This window comes from Telmatherina bonti (assembly GCF_933228915.1).
Source record: "Telmatherina bonti genome assembly, chromosome: 1".
NCBI lineage: Eukaryota > Metazoa > Chordata > Actinopteri > Atheriniformes > Telmatherinidae > Telmatherina > Telmatherina bonti.
The window spans coordinates 1,837,419-1,859,138 of NC_136619.1; the positions used below are offsets into that span (position 1 = coordinate 1,837,419).

Sequence of the window (21,720 nt, forward strand, 5' to 3'; positions counted from 1 at the left end):
TGTTCTCCAGCTAAAATATGGTTCTCCAGCTAAAACATTGTTCTCCAGCTAAAATTCTGTTCTCTAGCTAAAATTCTGTTCTCCAGCTAAAACTCTGTTCTCCAGCTAAAATCCTGTTCTCCAGCTAAAATCCTGTTCTCCAGCTAAAACTCTGTTCTCCAGCTAAAACTTTGTTCTCCAGCTAAAACATTGTTCTCCAGCTAAAATTCTGTTCTCTAGCTAAAATTCTGTTCTCCAGCTAAAATTCTGTTCTCCAGCTAAAATTCTGTTCTCCAGCTAAAATCCTGTTCTCCAGCTAAAACTCTGTTCTCCAGCTAAAATTCTGTTCTCCAGCTAAAACTCTGTTCTCCAGCTAAAATTCTGTTCTCCAGCTAAAATTCTGTTCTCCAGCTAAAACTTTGTTCTCCAGCTAAAATCCTGTTCTCCAGCTAAAACTCTGTTCTCCAACTAAAATCCTGTTCTCCAGCTAAAACTCTGTTCTCCAGCTAAAACTCTGTTCTCCAGCTAAAACACGGTTCTCCAGCTAAAACTCTGTTCTCCAGCTAAAACTCTGTTCTCCAGCTAAAATTCTGTTCTCCAGCTAAAACTTTGTTCTCCAACTAAAACTCTGTTCTCCAGCTAAAATTCTGTTCTCCAGCTAAAATCCTGTTCTCCAGCTAAAACTCTGTTCTCCAGCTAAAACTCTGTTCTCCAGCTAAAACTTCGTTCTCCAACTAAAACTCTGTTCTCCAGCTAAAACTCTGTTCTCCAGCTAAAACTCTGTTCTCCAGCTAAAACACGGTTCTCCAGCTAAAATTCTGTTCTCCAGCTGAAACACGGTTCTCCAGCTAAAATTCTTTTCTCCAGCTAAAACTTCGTTCTCCAACTAAAACTCTGTTCTCCAGCTAAAACTCTGTTCTCCAGCTAAAACACGGTTCTCCAGCTAAAATTCTGTTCTCCAGCTAAAACTTCGTTCTCCAACTAAAACTCTGTTCTCCAGCTAAAACTCTGTTCTCCAGCTTAAACTCTGTTCTCCAGCTAAAATTCTGTTCTCCAGCTAAAACTCTGTTCTCCAGCTAAAACTTTGTTCTCCAGCTAAAACATTGTTCTCCAGCTAAAATTCTGTTCTCTAGCTAAAATTCTGTTCTCCAGCTAAAATTCTGTTCTCCAGCTAAAACTCTGTTCTCCAGCTAAAACTCTGTTCTCCAGCTAAAATCCTGTTCTCTAGCTAAAATTCTGTTCTCCAGCTAAAATTCTGTTCTCCAGCTAAAACATTGTTCTCCAGCTAAAATTCTGTTCTCTAGCTAAAATTCTGTTCTCCAGCTAAAATTCTGTTCTCCAGCTAAAACTCTGTTCTCCAGCTAAAATCCTGTTCTCCAGCTAAAACTCTGTTCTCCAGCTAAAACTCTGTTCTCCAGCTAAAATTCTGTTCTCCAGCTAAAACTCTGTTCTCCGGCTAAAACTTTGTTCTCCAGCTAAAACATTGTTCTCCAGCTAAAATTCTGTTCTCTAGCTAATATTCTGTTCTCCAGCTAAAATTCTGTTTTCCAGCTAAAATCCTGTTCTCCAGCTAAAACTCTGTTCTCCAGCTAAAACTCTGTTCTCCAGCTAAAACACAGTTCTCCAGCTAAAATTCTGTTCTCCAGCTAAAACTTCGTTCTCCAACTAAAACTCTGTTCTCCAGCTAAAACTCTGTTCTCCAGCTAAAATCTGGTTCTCCAGCTAAAACTCTGTTCTCCAGCTAAAATTCTGTTCTCCAGCTAAAACTCTGTTCTCCAGCTAAAATCCTGTTCTCCAGCTAAAATCCAGTTCTCCAGCTAAAATTCTGTTCTCCAGCTAAAACATTGTTCTCCAGCTAAAATTCTGTTCTCTAGCTAAAATTCTGTTCTCCAGCTAAAATTCTGTTCTCCAGCTAAAACTTTGTTCTCCAGCTAAAATCCTGTTCTCCAGCTAAAACTCTGTTCTCTAGCTAAAATTCTGTTCTCCAACTAAAACTTTGTTCTCCAACTAAAATCCTGTTCTCCAGCTAAAATTCTGTTCTCCAGCTAAAACTCTGTTCTCCAGCTAAAACACGGTTCTCCAGCTAAAACTCTGTTCTCCAGCTAAAATTCTGTTCTCCAGCTAAAATTTTGTTCTCCAGCTAAAACTTCGTTCTCCAACTAAAACTCTGTTCTCCAGCTAAAACTTCGTTCTCCAACTAAAACTCTGTTCTCCAGCTAAAACTCTGTTCTCCAGCTAAAACTCTGTTCTCCAGCTAAAACACGGTTCTCCAGCTAAAATTCTGTTCTCCAGCTAAAACACGGTTCTCCAGCTAAAATTCTGTTCTCCAGCTAAAACTTCGTTGTCCAACTAAAACTCTGTTCTCCAGCTAAAACTCTGTTCTCCAGCTAAAACTCTGTTCTCCAGCTAAAATTCTGTTCTCCAGCTAAAACTTCGTTCTCCAACTAAAACTCTGTTCTCCAGCTAAAACTCTGTTCTCCAGCTAAAACTCTGTTCTCCAGCTAAAACTCTGTTCTCCAGCTAAAACACGGTTCTCCAGCTAAAATTCTGTTCTCCAGCTAAAACTTCGTTCTCCAACTAAAACTCTGTTCTCCAGCTAAAACTCTGTTCTCCAGCTAAAACTCTGTTCTCCAGCTAAAATTCTGTTCTCCAGCTAAAACTTTGTTCTCCAACTAAAATTCTGTTCTCCAGCTAAAATTCTTTTCTCCAGCTAAAACTCTGTTCTCCAGCTAAAATTCTGTTCTCAAAACTCTGTTCTCCAGGTAAAACTCTGTTCTCCAGCTAAAACTTCGTTCTCCAACTAAAACTCTGTTCTCCAGCTAAAACTCTGTTCTCCAGCTAAAACTCTGTTCTCCAGCTAAAACACGGTTCTCCAGCTAAAATTCTGTTCTCCAGCTAAAACACAGTTCTCCAGCTAAAATTCTGTTCTCCAGCTAAAACTTCGTTCTCCAACTAAAACTCTGTTCTCCAGCTAAAACTCTGTTCTCCAGCTAAAACTCTGTTCTCCAGCTAAAATTCTGTTCTCCAGCTAAAACTTTGTTCTCCAGCTAAAATTCTGTTCTCCAGCTAAAACTCTGTTCTCCAGGTAAAACTCTGTTCTCCAGCTAAAACACGGTTCTCCAGCTAAAACTCTGTTCTCCAGCTAAAACTCTGTTCTCCAGCTAAAATTCTGTTCTCCAGCTAAAACTCTGTTCTCCAGCTAAAACTCTGTTCTCCAGCTAAAACTCTGTTCTCCAGCTAAAACACGGTTCTCCAGCTAAAATATGGTTCTCCAGCTAAAACATTGTTCTCCAGCTAAAATATGGTTCTCCAGCTAAAACATTGTTCTCCAGCTAAAATTCTGTTCTCCAGCTAAAACGTTGTTCTCCAGCTAAAATATGGTTCTCCAGCTAAAACATTGTTCTCCAGCTAAAATTCTGTTCTCTAGCTAAAATTCTGTTCTCCAGCTAAAACTCTGTTCTCCAGCTAAAATCCTGTTCTCCAGCTAAAATCCTGTTCTCCAGCTAAAACTCTGTTCTCCAGCTAAAACTTTGTTCTCCAGCTAAAACATTGTTCTCCAGCTAAAATTCTGTTCTCTAGCTAAAATTCTGTTCTCCAGCTAAAATTCTGTTCTCCAGCTAAAACTCTGTTCTCCAGCTAAAACTCTGTTCTCCAGCTAAAATCCTGTTCTCCAGCTAAAACTCTGTTCTCCAGCTAAAATTCTGTTCTCCAGCTAAAACTCTGTTCTCCAGCTAAAATTCTGTTCTCCAGCTAAAATTCTGTTCTCCAGCTAAAACTTTGTTCTCCAGCTAAAATCCTGTTCTCCAGCTAAAACTCTGTTCTCCAACTAAAATCCTGTTCTCCAGCTAAAACTCTGTTCTCCAGCTAAAACTCTGTTCTCCAGCTAAAACACGGTTCTCCAGCTAAAACTCTGTTCTCCAGCTAAAACTCTGTTCTCCAGCTAAAATTCTGTTCTCCAGCTAAAACTTTGTTCTCCAACTAAAACTCTGTTCTCCAGCTAAAATTCTGTTCTCCAGCTAAAATCCTGTTCTCCAGCTAAAACTCTGTTCTCCAGCTAAAACTCTGTTCTCCAGCTAAAACTTCGTTCTCCAACTAAAACTCTGTTCTCCAGCTAAAACTCTGTTCTCCAGCTAAAACTCTGTTCTCCAGCTAAAACACGGTTCTCCAGCTAAAATTCTGTTCTCCAGCTGAAACACGGTTCTCCAGCTAAAATTCTTTTCTCCAGCTAAAACTTCGTTCTCCAACTAAAACTCTGTTCTCCAGCTAAAACTCTGTTCTCCAGCTTAAACTCTGTTCTCCAGCTAAAATTCTGTTCTCCAGCTAAAACTCTGTTCTCCAGCTAAAACTTTGTTCTCCAGCTAAAACATTGTTCTCCAGCTAAAATTCTGTTCTCTAGCTAAAATTCTGTTCTCCAGCTAAAATTCTGTTCTCCAGCTAAAACTCTGTTCTCCAGCTAAAACTCTGTTCTCCAGCTAAAATCCTGTTCTCTAGCTAAAATTCTGTTCTCCAGCTAAAACACGGTTCTCCAGCTAAAACATTGTTCTCCAGCTAAAATTCTGTTCTCTAGCTAAAATTCTGTTCTCCAGCTAAAATTCTGTTCTCCAGCTAAAACTCTGTTCTCCAGCTAAAATCCTGTTCTCCAGCTAAAACTCTGTTCTCCAGCTAAAACTCTGTTCTCCAGCTAAAATTCTGTTCTCCAGCTAAAACTCTGTTCTCCGGCTAAAACTTTGTTCTCCAGCTAAAACATTGTTCTCCAGCTAAAATTCTGTTCTCTAGCTAATATTCTGTTCTCCAGCTAAAATTCTGTTTTCCAGCTAAAATCCTGTTCTCCAGCTAAAACTCTGTTCTCCAGCTAAAACTCTGTTCTCCAGCTAAAACACAGTTCTCCAGCTAAAATTCTGTTCTCCAGCTAAAACTTCGTTCTCCAACTAAAACTCTGTTCTCCAGCTAAAACTCTGTTCTCCAGCTAAAACTCTGTTCTCCAGCTAAAATCTGTTCTCCAGCTAAAATCTGGTTCTCCAGCTAAAACTCTGTTCTCCAGCTAAAATTCTGTTCTCCAGCTAAAACTCTGTTCTCCAGCTAAAATCCTGTTCTCCAGCTAAAATCCAGTTCTCCAGCTAAAATTCTGTTCTCCAGCTAAAACATTGTTCTCCAGCTAAAATTCTGTTCTCTAGCTAAAATTCTGTTCTCCAGCTAAAATTCTGTTCTCCAGCTAAAACTCTGTTCTCCAGCTAAAATCCTGTTCTCCAGCTAAAACTCTGTTCTCCAGCTAAAATTCTGTTCTCCAGCTAAAACTCTGTTCTCCAGCTAAAATTCTGTTCTCCAGCTAAAATTCTGTTCTCCAGCTAAAACTTTGTTCTCCAGCTAAAATCCTGTTCTCCAGCTAAAACTCTGTTCTCTAGCTAAAATTCTGTTCTCCAACTAAAACTTTGTTCTCCAACTAAAATCCTGTTCTCCAGCTAAAATTCTGTTCTCCAGCTAAAACTCTGTTCTCCAGCTGAAACACGGTTCTCCAGCTAAAACTCTGTTCTCCAGCTAAAATTCTGTTCTCCAGCTAAAATTTTGTTCTCCAGCTAAAACTTCGTTCTCCAACTAAAACTCTGTTCTCCAGCTAAAACTTCGTTCTCCAACTAAAACTCTGTTCTCCAGCTAAAACTCTGTTCTCCAGCTAAAACTCTGTTCTCCAGCTAAAACACGGTTCTCCAGCTAAAATTCTGTTCTCCAGCTAAAACACGGTTCTCCAGCTAAAATTCTGTTCTCCAGCTAAAACTTCGTTGTCCAACTAAAACTCTGTTCTCCAGCTAAAACTCTGTTCTCCAGCTAAAACTCTGTTCTCCAGCTAAAATTCTGTTCTCCAGCTAAAACTTCGTTCTCCAACTAAAACTCTGTTCTCCAGCTAAAACTCTGTTCTCCAGCTAAAACTCTGTTCTCCAGCTAAAACTCTGTTCTCCAGCTAAAACACGGTTCTCCAGCTAAAATTCTGTTCTCCAGCTAAAACTTCGTTCTCCAACTAAAACTCTGTTCTCCAGCTAAAACTCTGTTCTCCAGCTAAAACTCTGTTCTCCAGCTAAAATTCTGTTCTCCAGCTAAAACTTTGTTCTCCAACTAAAATTCTGTTCTCCAGCTAAAATTCTTTTCTCCAGCTAAAACTCTGTTCTCCAGCTAAAATTCTGTTCTCAAAACTCTGTTCTCCAGGTAAAACTCTGTTCTCCAGCTAAAATCCTGTTCTCCAGCTAAAACACGGTTCTCCAGCTAAAACTCTGTTCTCCAGCTAAAACTCTGTTCTCCAGCTAAAATTCTGTTCTCCAGCTAAAACTCTGTTCTCCAGCTAAAACTCTGTTCTCCAGCTAAAACACGGTTCTCCAGCTAAAATATGGTTCTCCAGCTAAAACATTGTTCTCCAGCTAAAATATGGTTCTCCAGCTAAAACATTGTTCTCCAGCTAAAATTCTGTTCTCCAGCTAAAACGTTGTTCTCCAGCTAAAATATGGTTCTCCAGCTAAAACATTGTTCTCCAGCTAAAATTCTGTTCTCTAGCTAAAATTCTGTTCTCCAGCTAAAACTCTGTTCTCCAGCTAAAATCCTGTTCTCCAGCTAAAATCCTGTTCTCCAGCTAAAACTCTGTTCTCCAGCTAAAACTTTGTTCTCCAGCTAAAACATTGTTCTCCAGCTAAAATTCTGTTCTCTAGCTAAAATTCTGTTCTCCAGCTAAAATTCTGTTCTCCAGCTAAAACTCTGTTCTCCAGCTAAAACACGGTTCTCCAGCTAAAACTCTGTTCTCCAGCTAAAACTCTGTTCTCCAGCTAAAATTCTGTTCTCCAGCTAAAACTTTGTTCTCCAACTAAAACTCTGTTCTCCAGCTAAAATTCTGTTCTCCAGCTAAAATTCTGTTCTCCAGCTAAAACTTTGTTCTCCAGCTAAAATCCTGTTCTCCAGCTAAAACTCTGTTCTCCAACTAAAATCCTGTTCTCCAGCTAAAACTCTGTTCTCCAGCTAAAACTCTGTTCTCCAGCTAAAACACGGTTCTCCAGCTAAAACTCTGTTCTCCAGCTAAAACTCTGTTCTCCAGCTAAAATTCTGTTCTCCAGCTAAAACTTTGTTCTCCAACTAAAACTCTGTTCTCCAGCTAAAATTCTGTTCTCCAGCTAAAATCCTGTTCTCCAGCTAAAACTCTGTTCTCCAGCTAAAACTCTGTTCTCCAGCTAAAACTTCGTTCTCCAACTAAAACTCTGTTCTCCAGCTAAAACTCTGTTCTCCAGCTAAAACTCTGTTCTCCAGCTAAAACTCTGTTCTCCAGCTAAAATTCTGTTCTCCAGCTGAAACACGGTTCTCCAGCTAAAATTCTGTTCTCCAGCTAAAACTTCGTTCTCCAACTAAAACTCTGTTCTCCAGCTAAAACTCTGTTCTCCAGCTAAAACACGGTTCTCCAGCTAAAATTCTGTTCTCCAGCTAAAACTTCGTTCTCCAACTAAAACTCTGTTCTCCAGCTAAAACTCTGTTCTCCAGCTTAAACTCTGTTCTCCAGCTAAAACTCTGTTCTCCAGCTAAAACTTTGTTCTCCAGCTAAAACATTGTTCTCCAGCTAAAATTCTGTTCTCTAGCTAAAATTCTGTTCTCCAGCTAAAATTCTGTTCTCCAGCTAAAACTCTGTTCTCCAGCTAAAACTCTGTTCTCCAGCTAAAATCCTGTTCTCTAGCTAAAATTCTGTTCTCCAGCTAAAATTCTGTTCTCCAGCTAAAACATTGTTCTCCAGCTAAAATTCTGTTCTCTAGCTAAAATTCTGTTCTCCAGCTAAAATTCTGTTCTCCAGCTAAAACTCTGTTCTCCAGCTAAAATCCTGTTCTCCAGCTAAAACTCTGTTCTCCAGCTAAAACTCTGTTCTCCAGCTAAAATTCTGTTCTCCAGCTAAAACTCTGTTCTCCGGCTAAAACTTTGTTCTCCAGCTAAAACATTGTTCTCCAGCTAAAATTCTGTTCTCTAGCTAATATTCTGTTCTCCAGCTAAAATTCTGTTTTCCAGCTAAAATCCTGTTCTCCAGCTAAAACTCTGTTCTCCAGCTAAAACTCTGTTCTCCAGCTAAAACACAGTTCTCCAGCTAAAATTCTGTTCTCCAGCTAAAACTTCGTTCTCCAACTAAAACTCTGTTCTCCAGCTAAAACTCTGTTCTCCAGCTAAAACTCTGTTCTCCAGCTAAAATCCTGTTCTCCAGCTAAAATCCTGTTCTCCAGCTAAAACTCTGTTCTCCAGCTAAAACTTTGTTCTCCAGCTAAAACATTGTTCTCCAGCTAAAATTCTGTTCTCTAGCTAAAATTCTGTTCTCCAGCTAAAATTCTGTTCTCCAGCTAAAACTCTGTTCTCCAGCTAAAACTCTGTTCTCCAGCTAAAACACGGTTCTCCAGCTAAAACTCTGTTCTCCAGCTAAAACTCTGTTCTCCAGCTAAAATTCTGTTCTCCAGCTAAAACTTTGTTCTCCAACTAAAACTCTGTTCTCCAGCTAAAATTCTGTTCTCCAGCTAAAATTCTGTTCTCCAGCTAAAACTTTGTTCTCCAGCTAAAATCCTGTTCTCCAGCTAAAACTCTGTTCTCCAACTAAAATCCTGTTCTCCAGCTAAAACTCTGTTCTCCAGCTAAAACTCTGTTCTCCAGCTAAAACACGGTTCTCCAGCTAAAACTCTGTTCTCCAGCTAAAACTCTGTTCTCCAGCTAAAATTCTGTTCTCCAGCTAAAACTTTGTTCTCCAACTAAAACTCTGTTCTCCAGCTAAAATTCTGTTCTCCAGCTAAAATCCTGTTCTCCAGCTAAAACTCTGTTCTCCAGCTAAAACTCTGTTCTCCAGCTAAAACTTCGTTCTCCAACTAAAACTCTGTTCTCCAGCTAAAACTCTGTTCTCCAGCTAAAACTCTGTTCTCCAGCTAAAACTCTGTTCTCCAGCTAAAATTCTGTTCTCCAGCTGAAACACGGTTCTCCAGCTAAAATTCTGTTCTCCAGCTAAAACTTCGTTCTCCAACTAAAACTCTGTTCTCCAGCTAAAACTCTGTTCTCCAGCTAAAACACGGTTCTCCAGCTAAAATTCTGTTCTCCAGCTAAAACTTCGTTCTCCAACTAAAACTCTGTTCTCCAGCTAAAACTCTGTTCTCCAGCTTAAACTCTGTTCTCCAGCTAAAATTCTGTTCTCCAGCTAAAACTCTGTTCTCCAGCTAAAACTTTGTTCTCCAGCTAAAACATTGTTCTCCAGCTAAAATTCTGTTCTCTAGCTAAAATTCTGTTCTCCAGCTAAAATTCTGTTCTCCAGCTAAAACTCTGTTCTCCAGCTAAAACTCTGTTCTCCAGCTAAAATCCTGTTCTCTAGCTAAAATTCTGTTCTCCAGCTAAAATTCTGTTCTCCAGCTAAAACATTGTTCTCCAGCTAAAATTCTGTTCTCTAGCTAAAATTCTGTTCTCCAGCTAAAATTCTGTTCTCCAGCTAAAACTCTGTTCTCCAGCTAAAATCCTGTTCTCCAGCTAAAACTCTGTTCTCCAGCTAAAACTCTGTTCTCCAGCTAAAATTCTGTTCTCCAGCTAAAACTCTGTTCTCCGGCTAAAACTTTGTTCTCCAGCTAAAACATTGTTCTCCAGCTAAAATTCTGTTCTCTAGCTAATATTCTGTTCTCCAGCTAAAATTCTGTTTTCCAGCTAAAATCCTGTTCTCCAGCTAAAACTCTGTTCTCCAGCTAAAACTCTGTTCTCCAGCTAAAACACAGTTCTCCAGCTAAAATTCTGTTCTCCAGCTAAAACTTCGTTCTCCAACTAAAACTCTGTTCTCCAGCTAAAACTCTGTTCTCCAGCTAAAACTCTGTTCTCCAGCTAAAACTCTGTTCTCCAGGTAAAATTCTGTTCTCCAGCTAAAACTTTGTTCTCCAGCTAAAACTCTGTTCTCCAGTTAAAACACGGTTCTCCAGCTAAAACTCTGTTCTCCAGCTAAAATCTGTTCTCCAGCTAAAATCTGGTTCTCCAGCTAAAACTCTGTTCTCCAGCTAAAATTCTGTTCTCCAGCTAAAACTCTGTTCTCCAGCTAAAATCCTGTTCTCCAGCTAAAATCCAGTTCTCCAGCTAAAATTCTGTTCTCCAGCTAAAACATTGTTCTCCAGCTAAAATTCTGTTCTCTAGCTAAAATTCTGTTCTCCAGCTAAAATTCTGTTCTCCAGCTAAAACTCTGTTCTCCAGCTAAAATCCTGTTCTCCAGCTAAAACTCTGTTCTCCAGCTAAAATTCTGTTCTCCAGCTAAAACTCTGTTCTCCAGCTAAAATTCTGTTCTCCAGCTAAAATTCTGTTCTCCAGCTAAAACTTTGTTCTCCAGCTAAAATCCTGTTCTCCAGCTAAAACTCTGTTCTCTAGCTAAAATTCTGTTCTCCAACTAAAACTTTGTTCTCCAACTAAAATCCTGTTCTCCAGCTAAAATTCTGTTCTCCAGCTAAAACTCTGTTCTCCAGCTGAAACACGGTTCTCCAGCTAAAACTCTGTTCTCCAGCTAAAATTCTGTTCTCCAGCTAAAATTTTGTTCTCCAGCTAAAACTTCGTTCTCCAACTAAAACTCTGTTCTCCAGCTAAAACTCTGTTCTCCAGCTAAAACTCTGTTCTCCAGCTAAAACACGGTTCTCCAGCTAAAATTCTGTTCTCCAGCTAAAACACGGTTCTCCAGCTAAAATTCTGTTCTCCAGCTAAAACTTCGTTGTCCAACTAAAACTCTGTTCTCCAGCTAAAACTCTGTTCTCCAGCTAAAACTCTGTTCTCCAGCTAAAATTCTGTTCTCCAGCTAAAACTTCGTTCTCCAACTAAAACTCTGTTCTCCAGCTAAAACTCTGTTCTCCAGCTAAAACTCTGTTCTCCAGCTAAAACTCTGTTCTCCAGCTAAAACACGGTTCTCCAGCTAAAATTCTGTTCTCCAGCTAAAACTTCGTTCTCCAACTAAAACTCTGTTCTCCAGCTAAAACTCTGTTCTCCAGCTAAAACTCTGTTCTCCAGCTAAAATTCTGTTCTCCAGCTAAAACTTTGTTCTCCAACTAAAATTCTGTTCTCCAGCTAAAATTCTTTTCTCCAGCTAAAATTCTGTTTTCCAGCTAAAATCCTGTTCTCCAGCTAAAACTCTGTTCTCCAGCTAAAACTCTGTTCTCCAGCTAAAACACAGTTATCCAGCTAAAATTCTGTTCTCCAGCTAAAACTTCGTTCTCCAACTAAAACTCTGTTCTCCAGCTAAAACTCTGTTCTCCAGCTAAAACTCTGTTCTCCAGCTAAAATCCTGTTCTCCAGCTAAAATCCTGTTCTCCAGCTAAAACTCTGTTCTCCAGCTAAAACTTTGTTCTCCAGCTAAAACATTGTTCTCCAGCTAAAATTCTGTTCTCTAGCTAAAATTCTGTTCTCCAGCTAAAATTCTGTTCTCCAGCTAAAACTCTGTTCTCCAGCTAAAACTCTGTTCTCCAGCTAAAACACGGTTCTCCAGCTAAAACTCTGTTCTCCAGCTAAAACTCTGTTCTCCAGCTAAAATTCTGTTCTCCAGCTAAAACTTTGTTCTCCAACTAAAACTCTGTTCTCCAGCTAAAATTCTGTTCTCCAGCTAAAATTCTGTTCTCCAGCTAAAACTTTGTTCTCCAGCTAAAATCCTGTTCTCCAGCTAAAACTCTGTTCTCCAACTAAAATCCTGTTCTCCAGCTAAAACTCTGTTCTCCAGCTAAAACTCTGTTCTCCAGCTAAAACACGGTTCTCCAGCTAAAACTCTGTTCTCCAGCTAAAACTCTGTTCTCCAGCTAAAATTCTGTTCTCCAGCTAAAACTTTGTTCTCCAACTAAAACTCTGTTCTCCAGCTAAAATTCTGTTCTCCAGCTAAAATCCTGTTCTCCAGCTAAAACTCTGTTCTCCAGCTAAAACTCTGTTCTCCAGCTAAAACTTCGTTCTCCAACTAAAACTCTGTTCTCCAGCTAAAACTCTGTTCTCCAGCTAAAACTCTGTTCTCCAGCTAAAACTCTGTTCTCCAGCTAAAATTCTGTTCTCCAGCTGAAACACGGTTCTCCAGCTAAAATTCTGTTCTCCAGCTAAAACTTCGTTCTCCAACTAAAACTCTGTTCTCCAGCTAAAACTCTGTTCTCCAGCTAAAACACGGTTCTCCAGCTAAAATTCTGTTCTCCAGCTAAAACTTCGTTCTCCAACTAAAACTCTGTTCTCCAGCTAAAACTCTGTTCTCCAGCTTAAACTCTGTTCTCCAGCTAAAATTCTGTTCTCCAGCTAAAACTCTGTTCTCCAGCTAAAACTTTGTTCTCCAGCTAAAACATTGTTCTCCAGCTAAAATTCTGTTCTCTAGCTAAAATTCTGTTCTCCAGCTAAAATTCTGTTCTCCAGCTAAAACTCTGTTCTCCAGCTAAAACTCTGTTCTCCAGCTAAAATCCTGTTCTCTAGCTAAAATTCTGTTCTCCAGCTAAAATTCTGTTCTCCAGCTAAAACATTGTTCTCCAGCTAAAATTCTGTTCTCTAGCTAAAATTCTGTTCTCCAGCTAAAATTCTGTTCTCCAGCTAAAACTCTGTTCTCCAGCTAAAATCCTGTTCTCCAGCTAAAACTCTGTTCTCCAGCTAAAACTCTGTTCTCCAGCTAAAATTCTGTTCTCCAGCTAAAACTCTGTTCTCCGGCTAAAACTTTGTTCTCCAGCTAAAACATTGTTCTCCAGCTAAAATTCTGTTCTCTAGCTAATATTCTGTTCTCCAGCTAAAATTCTGTTTTCCAGCTAAAATCCTGTTCTCCAGCTAAAACTCTGTTCTCCAGCTAAAACTCTGTTCTCCAGCTAAAACACAGTTCTCCAGCTAAAATTCTGTTCTCCAGCTAAAACTTCGTTCTCCAACTAAAACTCTGTTCTCCAGCTAAAACTCTGTTCTCCAGCTAAAACTCTGTTCTCCAGCTAAAACTCTGTTCTCCAGGTAAAATTCTGTTCTCCAGCTAAAACTTTGTTCTCCAGCTAAAACTCTGTTCTCCAGTTAAAACACGGTTCTCCAGCTAAAACTCTGTTCTCCAGCTAAAATCTGTTCTCCAGCTAAAATCTGGTTCTCCAGCTAAAACTCTGTTCTCCAGCTAAAATTCTGTTCTCCAGCTAAAACTCTGTTCTCCAGCTAAAATCCTGTTCTCCAGCTAAAATCCAGTTCTCCAGCTAAAATTCTGTTCTCCAGCTAAAACATTGTTCTCCAGCTAAAATTCTGTTCTCTAGCTAAAATTCTGTTCTCCAGCTAAAATTCTGTTCTCCAGCTAAAACTCTGTTCTCCAGCTAAAATCCTGTTCTCCAGCTAAAACTCTGTTCTCCAGCTAAAATTCTGTTCTCCAGCTAAAACTCTGTTCTCCAGCTAAAATTCTGTTCTCCAGCTAAAATTCTGTTCTCCAGCTAAAACTTTGTTCTCCAGCTAAAATCCTGTTCTCCAGCTAAAACTCTGTTCTCTAGCTAAAATTCTGTTCTCCAACTAAAACTTTGTTCTCCAACTAAAATCCTGTTCTCCAGCTAAAATTCTGTTCTCCAGCTAAAACTCTGTTCTCCAGCTGAAACACGGTTCTCCAGCTAAAACTCTGTTCTCCAGCTAAAATTCTGTTCTCCAGCTAAAATTTTGTTCTCCAGCTAAAACTTCGTTCTCCAACTAAAACTCTGTTCTCCAGCTAAAACTCTGTTCTCCAGCTAAAACTCTGTTCTCCAGCTAAAACACGGTTCTCCAGCTAAAATTCTGTTCTCCAGCTAAAACACGGTTCTCCAGCTAAAATTCTGTTCTCCAGCTAAAACTTCGTTGTCCAACTAAAACTCTGTTCTCCAGCTAAAACTCTGTTCTCCAGCTAAAACTCTGTTCTCCAGCTAAAATTCTGTTCTCCAGCTAAAACTTCGTTCTCCAACTAAAACTCTGTTCTCCAGCTAAAACTCTGTTCTCCAGCTAAAACTCTGTTCTCCAGCTAAAACTCTGTTCTCCAGCTAAAACACGGTTCTCCAGCTAAAATTCTGTTCTCCAGCTAAAACTTCGTTCTCCAACTAAAACTCTGTTCTCCAGCTAAAACTCTGTTCTCCAGCTAAAACTCTGTTCTCCAGCTAAAATTCTGTTCTCCAGCTAAAACTTTGTTCTCCAACTAAAATTCTGTTCTCCAGCTAAAATTCTTTTCTCCAGCTAAAACTCTGTTCTCCAGCTAAAATTCTGTTCTCAAAACTCTGTTCTCCAGGTAAAACTCTGTTCTCCAGCTAAAATCCTGTTCTCCAGCTAAAACACGGTTCTCCAGCTAAAACTCTGTTCTCCAGCTAAAACTCTGTTCTCCAGCTAAAATTCTGTTCTCCAGCTAAAACTCTGTTCTCCAGCTAAAACTCTGTTCTCCAGCTAAAACACGGTTCTCCAGCTAAAATATGGTTCTCCAGCTAAAACATTGTTCTCCAGCTAAAATATGGTTCTCCAGCTAAAACATTGTTCTCCAGCTAAAATTCTGTTCTCCAGCTAAAACGTTGTTCTCCAGCTAAAATATGGTTCTCCAGCTAAAACATTGTTCTCCAGCTAAAATTCTGTTCTCTAGCTAAAATTCTGTTCTCCAGCTAAAACTCTGTTCTCCAGCTAAAATCCTGTTCTCCAGCTAAAATCCTGTTCTCCAGCTAAAACTCTGTTCTCCAGCTAAAACTTTGTTCTCCAGCTAAAACTCTGTTCTCCAGCTAAAACTCTGTTCTCCAGCTAAAACTCTGTTCTCCAGCTAAAATTCTGTTCTCTAGCTAAAATTCTGTTCTCCAGCTAAAATTCTGTTCTCCAGCTAAAACTCTGTTCTCCAGCTAAAACTCTGTTCTCCAGCTAAAATCCTGTTCTCCAGCTAAAACTCTGTTCTCCAGCTAAAATTCTGTTCTCCAGCTAAAACTCTGTTCTCCAGCTAAAATTCTGTTCTCCAGCTAAAATTCTGTTCTCCAGCTAAAACTTTGTTCTCCAGCTAAAATCCTGTTCTCCAGCTAAAACTCTGTTCTCCAGCTAAAATCCTGTTCTCCAGCTAAAACTCTGTTCTCCAGCTAAAACTCTGTTCTCCAGCTAAAACACGGTTCTCCAGCTAAAACTCTGTTCTCCAGCTAAAACTCTGTTCTCCAACTAAAATCCTGTTCTCCAGCTAAAACTCTGTTCTCCAGCTAAAACTCTGTTCTCCAGCTAAAACACGGTTCTCCAGCTAAAACTCTGTTCTCCAGCTAAAACTCTGTTCTCCAGCTAAAATTCTGTTCTCCAGCTAAAACTTTGTTCTCCAACTAAAACTCTGTTCTCCAGCTAAAATTCTGTTCTCCAGCTAAAACTCGGTTCTCCAGCTAAAATTCTGTTTTCCAGCTAAAACTCTGTTCTCCAATTAAAACACGGTTCCCCATCTATAACACGGTTCTCCATTTAAAACTCTGTTCTCCAGCTAAAACACGGTTCTCCAGCTAAAACTGTTTTCTTCAGCTAAAACTCTGTTCTCCAGCTAAAACACGGTTCTCCAGCTAAAACAAGGTTCTCCAGCTAAAACACGGTTCTCCAGCTAAAACAAGGTTCTCCAGCTAAAACAAGGTTCTCCAGCTAAAACAAGGTTCTCCAGCTAAAATTCTGTTCTCCAGCTAAAACACTGTTCTCCAGCTAAGACAAGGTTCTGCAGCTAAAACTTTGTTCTCCAGCTAAAATCCTGTTCTCCAGCTAAAACACGGTTCTCTAGCTGAACTCTGTTCTCCAGCGGAACCGTTCAGCTCACTGAACCACACATGAATCATTAAAAACCCAGAAATGCAGCAGGGTTGAGGACATTTGAACCTTAGTCTCCAGTCATGTTAAAAGTTCCAACTTCTCTGAATCAGCAGCTTGGGTTCTGCAGATGTGTAGAAACTTCCAGTCTGGAATCATGTCTGCTGTTTTTTTTCAGGATTTGGAACAGAACTGCAGAATTGACAGTAATTCTTCACGACATCACAGTGTGAGTGTGCAGCGCTGTGGCTGAGGTAGGGGGTTCTTACCACTCCAGTCGTTCATGAGCACCATGCCAAAGATGTGTTCATGTGCATTGTTGATGGGAATAGGCTCCCCGAGATGGTTTCCCCCTCCGATGAAGAAGGCCTGATCAGAGAGGAGAGCAGCTGTGAGCAAAGACACCATCCGGTAATATCAACTTGCAGTTCAAACGTCAGAAACACCGAGCATCAGGTCCAGTAAACGCACCATCTCCAGCTCAATGTCCAGCTGCTTCGATGGGCCGAACACCGGGGGCCTCGCTGAGAGAAGAAGACAACATAGTCACCACGGTCACCACCAGCATCATCATCACTGCCGTTATGACAGAGTCACATGACAGGAGTACAAACTGCTGGTTTTTCTACTCGGCACTAAAGTATTTCCCGGCTTCAGAGCTTGACGGCAACTTTGTGTCTGACATGTTTGCCTGCACACAGTAACCAGAGGAAACATGTTCTCAGAGTTCTGGAGAACCCGTTTATACATTTACTCATCCCAGGTTAAAACAAGTCCTAAAGTTGTTGACAAACGAGACTAAATTTAATTTATATATAAACACATCACATTAATATGTAACATGTAGTTATTATAATACTAAATTCATTTAAAATGAGGAAGGATAGATATATAATATTACATTATGTATAATTAGAAGGAATGTATCCAGAATTAGGTTAAATTAATTTGTGATTAGTTAAATGAGATGAGATTAGATGAATATATAATGAAATGGAATATGTAATGAATATGTAATTAGATTATATATATATATATATATATATATATATATATATATATATATATATATATATATATATATATATATATATATATATATATATATAAAATGAAATGGAATATGTAATGAATATGTAATTAGATTATATATATATATATATATATATATATATGTTTTTCACCTGAAAGCCAAATATCCCTAACTTTTTGTGAGTAGTGTATATATATATATATATATATATATATATATATATATATATATATATATATATATATATATATATATATATACATATATATATATATATGTATATATATATATACATATGAATAAAATTGAATATGAATAAAATTAGACAAATATAGAATGAGATGAATATGTAATGAGGTAAGGCAAATATAAGATCCTCTGTAGGCCCACTGACTGATTACAAGATTGTAGACACCTGTGATGCTAATTAGTGGACACACCTGGGATTAACGTGTCTCTTTGGTTACATTATTGTCAGTCTTTTCTAGCAGTACCATCATTTTTTACCAGACCTGTTTCATGAGATTATTTTTTATATGATTCTGCTGAAGCCTGGCTGAAGAGCAACGTCTGACTTTCATAGTAAAATTCCTGATAAGTTAAAAAATCAATAAAATCCATCCGTTTTCTTCCATCATTCCAGCAATCACTGGACAAGAGGCAGGTACACCTGGACAGGTCGCCGGTTCATCACAGGGACACACAGAGAGACAAACAGAGCACACACACACACACACACACACACACACACACACACACACACACACACACACACACACAGGGATAATATAGAGTAACCAATCAACCTGACATCATGTCTTTGGCCGGTGGGAGGAAGCCGGAGAACCCGGAGAGAACCACACATACATGGGGAGAACGTGCAGACTGCACACAGAAAGATCCCCGTTTGAGCCCCCCACCCAGCCGGGCATCGAACCACCGTGCTAACCACTACGCCAGCGTGATTAGATGTGCAGCTCTAAGAACTGAGATGTTATCCTTAATAGATACAAGAGCTGAGTACCTAATTAGATTAAATCCATAATGAGACGGTAACATATTGTGTTTAAATAAAAAGAGAAATTATACATTAAATTGGTCATATATTCATGAAATATGATTAATATGTAATTAGATGTAATATATTACTTTGATCTGGTCTCATCTGACCCATAGGACGACGGATAGGGGTCCCCGAAATCACCACAGAAGAAGCTCTTCCATGGTACCCCACAGGCAGCCGCAACCTGTGTCACAGAACAGACAGATCCGTTACAGCCATGCCGTTCCCATCTGGTTCAGACCACAACTGGGATTTCTCACCAGTTTGGCATCAGAGCATTCTCCTTCCCTCTGAACATGATCCCAACGTTGGAGGCATGGTCTCTGGATGAGTAGAAATCCGTGTAATCACCTGAAAAAACAGCAGCATTAGGAAGGATGGTCTCCCAGCGCCCCCTGGTGCTGGTCCGACCCAGGTCCAGGTCCGATATAAACAAGTCCTATCAATGGCTGGAGAGGGCTGGACTGGAGGACAGCACAGAGGTACTAATCATGGCAGCACAGGAGCAGGCACGTCTGTCTAGCCTCTTCCTGTACTGAACAAACTGACACTAAAATATTCTCAGATCTAAAAGTTTAAATGCATGTGTTCATATTTGCGACTTACACACCCATGACGCACAAAGTATTTCTGTATTTGCAGAAATACATTTTACAGATTCCAGTTTGGCTTCAGGACCAGAACCTTCAGGTATTCAGCTTGTTAGATCCTCACCAGGAAGCAGGTCTGCCACATGGAGGGGTCACTGCGGGCGGCCATGTTGGCTTTATGTGCAACAAACCCGGTTGTTCCATCTGCCAAGGAGGTTTTTACCCCCGGTTAACGGTTTGTGTTCAAGAGTTACGGACGGATTTTCATGAAATTTTCAGGACTGGTTGGAAACAAGAAAAGGAAGAAGTGATTAAAATCCCGGTGCTGATCCGGATCACCGTTTGGACCCAGGAACTTTTTAAAGGATTCTTCATCACTGTGCTTGCACGCTGCCGGGGGGTGGTGCACGCGCAAACTAAAATATATATATATATATATATATATATATATATATATATATATATATATATATATATATATAAATATATATGTATATATATATATATATATACATATATATATACATATATACATATATATATATATATATATATATATACATATATATATATATATATATACATATATATATACATATATACATATATATATATATATATATATATATATATATATATATATATATATATGTATATATATATATATATATATACATATATACATATATATATACATATATATATATATATATATATATATATATATATATACATATATATATACATATATACATATATATATACATATATACATATATATATACATATATACATATATATATACATATATACATATATATATATATATATATATATATATATACATATATATATATATATATATATATATATATATATATATATATGTATATATATATATATATGCCCTTCAGGTGCCGGACCGTCTCTGTGGAACCGGATCCCGGTCCGGCTCCAGGACCAGAAGACAGAAGGAGGAAACAGAGGTCTGTACTGTCAGAAGGGACATTTGCTCCACGGCGGTGGACCAGGTCCGAGGCTCACCGATGTCGGCAGGAAGGTGCATCATGGCTGCACTCTGGTGGATGAAGGCTCTGCAGGAAAAAGACAGAGTCCAGGTGGACACATGAGAAGAGGACTCCAGGTCTGTCAGCTGCGACTGATCGATGCAGATTTATTCATTCGTATCATTCAGTGAAACATTGCGTCACGTTGAACACGAACGCCGCGGTGGAGGCGGAGCCACTGACCTGCTTCGGAGGCTGACATCATCTCTCAGCGTGCTCTCATTGGCTGACAGCAGCCTCTGCAGAGTCCTCCTGGTCTCCCGCCAAGCTTCGAACCCAAGAGCCATGAAGGCATTCAGAGTGGGCTTCAAAGGAGACACGGACCCCCCATCAGAACCACCAACATACCAACAAGCATCATCGGGACCAACAGTTCATGTTTAAATGATGGAACCGAGTCTGGGTCGGGCCAGAGATCATACACACTGACCTGCTGAAAGACATCCTGATGTTTGGACATCAGCGGTCCATCAAACAGAGACACGATCACACCCAGGTCCAGGATCTGGTCTCCTATGGCAACACCGATACGACGTCTGGGCTGGAGAGGAGAGCAGCGTTTATACGACCCACATCCACACTAACCTACCGTTGACTCCACATGCTGACCCGACAGAAGCACAGAGGGTTCTGGAGGGACAGAACGGGTCCAAAAGGTTCTGGAGAGGCAGAACGGGTCTAAAAGGTTCTGGAGAGACAGAACGGGTCCAAAAGGTTCTGGAGAGACAGAACGGGTCCAAAAGGTTCTGGAGAGACAGAACGGGTCCAAAAGGTTCTGGAGAGACAGAACGGGTCCAAAAGGTTCTGGAGAGACAGAACGGGTCTAAAAGGTTCTGGAGAGACAGAACGGGTCTAAAAGGTTCTGGAGAGACAGAAGAAGTGGACTCACATCATCCGAGGTGGAGAAGACTCCGTAGGGAAGGTTCTGGAGAGAGAAGTCACAGGTCGGGTCCACTTTGATGAAGGACATCATGTCTTTGTCTGCAGCGTCTCTGGGAAGAAGGATCGGACCTAAACTCTTCCAGATGTTCCACTTCGGACCGGACCGCCTCCTCCGCTGCAGCCAATCACAGGCCGCCTGCAGGATCCACCCAGCTGCAGGAGAGGAGGGAGCATGACTCAGCAGAAAGCAGCTCAGATAGAATCTCATTCTACTGTGGTTTCTAATGTAAAATTCTAATGTTACTTTTATTCTCATGTATAAACCATGAAGACCAATCTGTTCAATCTGCCGGCTGATCAGACTGCCTTCATGCTGAATCTGTTAATGTTCAATTTAATTTAATTTAATTTAATTTAATTTAATTTAATTTAATTTGTTTAATATAAACAGATATATTTTTAAAAAAATATTTATTTTTTTTCCTAAGGTGACCGTGGGACTGGAAAGCAACATGTTATCATCATCATCATTAATATTATTAATATTATAATTGTTGTTATTGTTATTATTAATATTGTTGTTATTATTATTATTATTATTATTATTATTATTATTATTATTATTATCATCACTAATATTGTTATAATTATAATTATAATTGTTGTTATTTTTATTATTAATATTATTATTATGAACATAAATGAAGACCTATGGGTGAAAAATGATGACATAAGAGGTAAAAAAGCGAGAGAGAACCCAACATCCCTGGAAGACATGTTCTGTCTGATAAACAAACGGGACACAGGACAGCTGTCAGGATGCAGAAACAGCAGCTAACCAGTGAGGTCAGGACCCTCTGCAGGTTAAAGGGGAAAGCTCAGGTTCATGCGTGTCCTGCTGTGATGTTGTTGGAGGTGAATTTATGATCGTCACACGTTCATGCTGCCAGTCAGCTGATCAGACTCCCTTCATGCTGAATCTGTTAATGAAACATTCACAGCTCTGAAACAAATCCTCCATCTTTTCATCTGTGTGAACTCATCAACATATTATAGTTATAAAAGGAAAGACACGTGTAAATATTGAGGATTAACTCATTGGGAATAATCTCCCAAACTCTGTCTGCTCTACAGAGTCCCGGTCTACTTTTCAGACCCAGCTGAAGACTCAGCTCTTCAACACTGAGTATCGCTGTTAGAACTTAGCCCAGTTCTTTGCAACAAACTTTATGGTATTCATTATTTGTATTATAGAATAGGTGACATTATGGGGTGGGAATGGAGTAAACAACAACAAAAAAAGCAAAAAAAAGAAGTGGCACTTCATGTAAGGACCTGCATCCAACAGGACAGTCCACCAGCACCTTCCTACGACAAAATATACATAAAACT

The 21,720-nt window shown here is 39.5% G+C and overlaps 1 protein-coding gene across 1 annotated transcript in view; it reads right to left on the minus strand.

Annotated features, from left to right (window-relative positions):
- Positions 1–21,720, minus strand: part of fah (fumarylacetoacetate hydrolase (fumarylacetoacetase)) — a 140,409-nt gene that overhangs the window by 110,377 nt on the left and 8,312 nt on the right. The window contains exons 2-9 of the mRNA XM_079238633.1: positions 20,336–20,541; positions 19,877–19,987; positions 19,630–19,751; positions 19,424–19,473; positions 18,050–18,140; positions 17,876–17,973; positions 16,165–16,217; positions 15,963–16,062 (exon numbers count right to left, since the gene is read on the minus strand). Of these exons, the coding sequence (XP_079094759.1) occupies positions 15,963–16,062; positions 16,165–16,217; positions 17,876–17,973; positions 18,050–18,140; positions 19,424–19,473; positions 19,630–19,751; positions 19,877–19,987; positions 20,336–20,419 (709 nt within the window). The 5' untranslated portion in view covers positions 20,420–20,541. The remainder of the gene's footprint in view (positions 1–15,962; positions 16,063–16,164; positions 16,218–17,875; positions 17,974–18,049; positions 18,141–19,423; positions 19,474–19,629; positions 19,752–19,876; positions 19,988–20,335; positions 20,542–21,720) is intronic.